At 32.3% G+C, this 5033-nt stretch overlaps 1 protein-coding gene across 1 annotated transcript; it reads left to right on the top strand.

The window, feature by feature from the left end:
• Nucleotides 1-3460: 3460 nt before the first annotated feature.
• On the top strand, nt 3461-4716 carry LOC108459699 (E3 ubiquitin-protein ligase SGR9, amyloplastic). Its single transcript, XM_017759100.2, has one exon. The coding sequence runs from the start codon at nt 3550-3552 to the stop codon at nt 4384-4386; it is 837 nt and encodes a 278-aa protein (XP_017614589.1). The 5' UTR covers nt 3461-3549; the 3' UTR covers nt 4387-4716.
• Nucleotides 4717-5033: the final 317 nt, after the last annotated feature.

Here is a 5033-nt window from a genome sequence, read left to right as displayed (position 1 = left end):
AGGATGGTCTAACTAGTCACACCAAGTAGTAAATGTGTTTGTATCAGTAAACTTCTGGTTTACTTTAACATGCATTTCAATTGTATTAATAATATCAATATAAATTGTGGCAAATTGATAATTTTATTGTCATTCCTTTTACTTTGTATCCACATATAAGGACTATTGTGACATTTGCAACTAGAAATGTCTAAATCAATGTGAAGTTTATAATGCCACTAAGTCAACAAAATAAATATAATTTTCAAACAATTATATGCAATATTCACTTCAAGGAATATGTCAAAATCTTCAAATATAAAAAATGATGTCATAATGAGAATATTATATAATCTTTCCTCGTTCACAATCTCAATATGATATCCATTATAATAGATATCATTTAAAACTAATGGATTAGTCATCACAAGATATTAATATATTAGCTCTTCTGGAGCTTTGGACTAATTTTGTACTACCAAATATTGGAATAATATTGGTTTGTTTCAGTACCAAATAAGGTAAATATTTTCTACTTTAATGATAGAATTCATTAGTACATTCTCATATTCTTCCTCAAAGAATATTAACAGAAACAAAATATTTGGGCATATGCCACATATGTGGCCAATAATCTTTCATATCACATTGATAACATAAGTTATCTTTACCCTTTGAAGAATTATCTTAAGAATTCTCATTGTTCTCTTATTTATTACTATGTTCTCACTTTTACTGATCCATAATTATTTCTTTTATTTTCTTTATGTTTGCATTCACTTCAATGAATGCAACAAATCTAGTAGCACAGACATCTAAACGCCTACATTGATTCTTTATTTCATAATCACCATCGCAAACATGCGTGGATTTCAAATCAAAATCTATCTATTCATGTTGTCATTATTAGTCTTCAATTATAATAAACATGATATAATAAATAAATCATAGTTAAATATACCTGAAATACTTCAATATCTTCATTATCACCCTGGTTGAGTGGTTAAAGGCTCTAATGATTACCCATAATGCGCAAGCCTTAATTGAAATAGCAGCAACTCTAGGAGCCAATCAACAATAGCAAATTTTGGGATATTTTTGTAACTTATAGAGAAAAACAATTAAAAGAGAATCTTGCTGATAACATGTTATAAAATAAAAGATAGAGAACAAAGAACAAAGAGAATGAGAGAGGAAAGAGAGTGTATTTTTATTAATCAACCGGGATATTTACAAAGCTTATCCAAAGTCTTTATTTATAGGCATAAGAAGTATAAATGAAGTAGAGATCTACTTCTAATTACTATTAGAATTTAAAGTATATCAAAACTTATCTTGGTTTTGATGGACATCTACTTAATAAGATATTCATACCACTTACTTTTTAATAGTAGTTTTCTAGCCAATTTTAATTGAGTTAGTGTATAATTAACTTGTGATACTAAAATTAAATATATTATAAATATGAATAAATATACCAAAAATAACTGAAAATATATGTAATGACATAAACATATAAAATGTTAAATAGCATAAATTATTGATCTATAAAATATTATTCCTTCAAAAACTTATATTCCATTATTATGAAAAGAAAACATTTGAGTATAAAAATAAAAAAATTATTTTATAAATCTTTTCCATCACATCATAAATACTTCTCGCCAATTAAAGCCTTCCACTTAAAAATGTTTTCATCCATATCACCTTCTTTATGGGTGAGAAGAGGCCAAGAAATAATTTCTGGAAACGCTCAAGTGTGGACACAGGAGCCTATCGAGTGATGTTATTTTGGGAGTGGAAGGTCATAGTTGAAAGCTGGAGAAAGATGGTACATGGTTTGTAATAAACTAAATGGGATATTGCTGTATGTTGGTTTTGAAACCGTATGGGAAATACAAGTGTGTGGGTTTTAGACCCACCGCTGTAAGACTTTCAAACATGCCTGCTTACGTTAACGCAACTCTAGGTGATTTTTTATGCCATCACTTAACCACTAATAAAGCTTGAATGATCCCTTGATGATGGTTATGTGTGGCAATGAGTAGTATGTTGAGGACATTGGATCCTATTTTATGCTCATTTCTCTTTTAATTCCCAGCAGAATTTTGGTACACTAAATCTCGGCTAAAGTGAAGAGGCACTCCCCAATTAAAATCTTTTAAATTTGCTTTGCACTTGCAAATTTTAACTTTTGCTACTTTAAGACAATCACAGTCCTTTAATTATCACAATCTTGCTAGAGGAAAACCCTCAACTTGCAGTTGAAGGATTCTATCATATTATACAAAATTTTGTTGACAATTAGTATTATATTGTATCATCTTTCCTTTGGTCCCTCCAGGGAATCTCAAGACTATTTTAAGAGTTTTTAGTAAGCAAATGGTAACATTGCTCCAATTTTCATCTAAGTGAATTTCTACGACATTTTCCCCCGAGGCATTGAAGAATGAGAAAATGGAGTCATTTCCCACGTAAGAACTGGATTAATTTCTTTGTTTGCAAGCTAACATCAAGGTCGTAAAATTTAGTCCGATTGAATAGAAAATCAATAGAATTAGCGATTCAATCATATAAGAACCGATTGAAATAAAAAGATTTTTTTTTTTAAAAAACATATTTCTATTTATGAGTTTTTTTTTTAGATGATTATATTAATTGATTCAATACCAAGAATTAAAGATCCAACCAATTTAACCATTAATTTGAGTTTTTCAATTATAATTGAAAAAACCCAACATTTAATAAAGTTGATTCATATAGTATACAGTTTGTTTCCTCTTATTCCAAAATTATGATCACTTTCATATAAAAAAGACATTGGCTTGCAATAGACAATAGGATGGAGTTGAATGATATGGGATGGGTCAAGATTTTCTTTTTTTCTTTTCTCATCAAAGTTGTAAGAGATAATGAAAAGAAATGGGGATGTCGATGATGTTTTAACAAGACATTAACTTTAGGACAAAAAACCCTACATTCTTAGCTATTCAAGCATCCCCTTTGGTACCAAACACACACATGCTTACCCAAACCAATTAATGTTCAATCAAATCTCCGTCTATAGATCCCATTTTGTCCAATTTTCTTTGTAATTGGTATATTAATTATTGAGTCTCCTTCATTTTTTTTCTTCTCCTTAACATTCCTATCATTAAATTTCTCATAAATGTAATAAAATGAATTTGAGGATATGAAATCTTAAAATCTAGAAATTAGAGCAAGAATAGAGTTGAAATTGACTCTGATGCCTATATGGACTGACAACACATATTCAATTATTTGTGATAAATTTAGATGAATTAATATCATTATTATAATAATTAAAAAGATGTAACTACGTTTAAGGGTGTATTATTCACTGATTAATTTAGAAGTACAAATTATATAAATAATAATAATTAATAATAAATTATTATAAATTTTTGGATTTAATAAAACTTCTTTTAATATAAAATTATTTATCCTATAAAAAGGAAGTAATGGGCCAAAACTTTGACATAAAAAGCCGCAGTAATCAAAACTCCCACGCATTTCTAAAGAGAAAGTTTCCAAAACACACGATCCCATATGATGATGGAAGAAGAGACGACAATTATGGCGGCAATCTCTACCCTCCGTCCTTCTCAGCTTTCAGATCTCAGCTACTCCATCTTCTCCCTCTCTTTCCACCACCGCCGCCGTCTTTGCCACCTCCTCTCCTCCCCTTGTCTCTTCTTTCTTACCCTCCACCGCCTCCACACTCTCTCACTCCCCCAAAAGACCCTTCTCATTGCACGCCACCTCCTCTTTTCCCTCCACCACCTCACGCGTCACTTCCAGCCTCCACCACTGCGGCTGCCAAACCCTTCCACAGCTATAAACCAGCGCGACCTTGACGCCGTGCTCCTCCTACTGTTCCTGTGTGAAGCATACCATGATAACCCCCAAGCGCTCGAGAGACCTCACGATGAATGGCGCCTAGTGTTAACTAGTATATGTTCTAACACCACGTTAAAGATCACCGGCATCAGCGGCATCTTCGACGGTGCTGCTTTGATCCCGTACATCGAAATGGTGACGAGGTGCAAAAGGCTTGTGGGGATAATGGGTTGTGATGGGAAGGAAGGGAAGGAGGTGGCGGCGTCACCGGCGGCGGTGGTGGCGTTGCCGGCGGTGGAGGTGAGAGGGGGTGGGATTGAGTGCGTGATATGCAAAGAGGAGATGAGAGAAGGGAGAGACGTGTGTAAGTTCCCCTGCCAGCATTTGTTCCATTGGATGTGCATATTGCCATGGGTGAAGAAGAGGAACACTTGCCCGTGCTGCAGGTTTCAGCTTCCCAGTGATGATATATTCGGAGAGATCCAACGGCTGTGGGGAATCCTGGTCAAGGCGAGTGGCAAAAGGGTTGATGATGAATGGACATGATTGTATATGAGTGGTAACATAGGGGATATTTGGACTTTGGAGTAATGGGGAATGGGGAGGTTTTTCATAGTGAAAGGCTGAGATGAATTGGGTGATGAAGATCACTTGTTTTAATGACAAGGACGCATGTGGTTGGGTTTATACTATCATACCCTCTTACTGATTTAATTCTGTATCTATCAATTAACAACTTTTGTTGTTCATTGATTGTACGGTTAGACAGCATTCTGAACCTTGCTTTAACCTCCGAATATCAGGTCGCCAACTTAGAATTTTATTTTATTTTTGTCAGGAATTAAATTATATATTGTTATCATATTAAAAATATAATTTTATTATTTTAATAGGTTTTATTTTTATTATTTTTAAAGACAAAAAAATATAACTTTATTATTATTAATTTAAAATTTTATAAATTATAAAAAGCTTAAATAAAAATTTTCTATTTTAACATTGCAAATATACAATGGATTTTATACTCTTTCCAATTATTCTCAACTTATTAATTTACATACTCATTTTAATATTTCATCGTTGTAAAAATATTATAAAGGCCATTGTATTAAAAGTCAGATTATATTTTATTCGTTAACTCAAGAAATAGGGAATTAATCATTGTCTGCTAGATAAAAGAGCAAACTTATCAT

This window comes from Gossypium arboreum, chromosome 4 (genome assembly GCF_025698485.1).
Source record: "Gossypium arboreum isolate Shixiya-1 chromosome 4, ASM2569848v2, whole genome shotgun sequence".
NCBI classification, from domain to species: domain Eukaryota; kingdom Viridiplantae; phylum Streptophyta; class Magnoliopsida; order Malvales; family Malvaceae; genus Gossypium; species Gossypium arboreum.
The sequence above is the reverse complement of the archived record's forward strand: the minus strand, read 5'-3'. Positions and strand labels throughout refer to the sequence as shown.

What these genes read in the sequence shown, in the direction of transcription:
- LOC108459699 (XM_017759100.2), top strand. Translation starts at nt 3,550, where the DNA reads ATGATGATGGAAGAAGAGACGACAATTATGGCGGCAATCTCTACCCTC.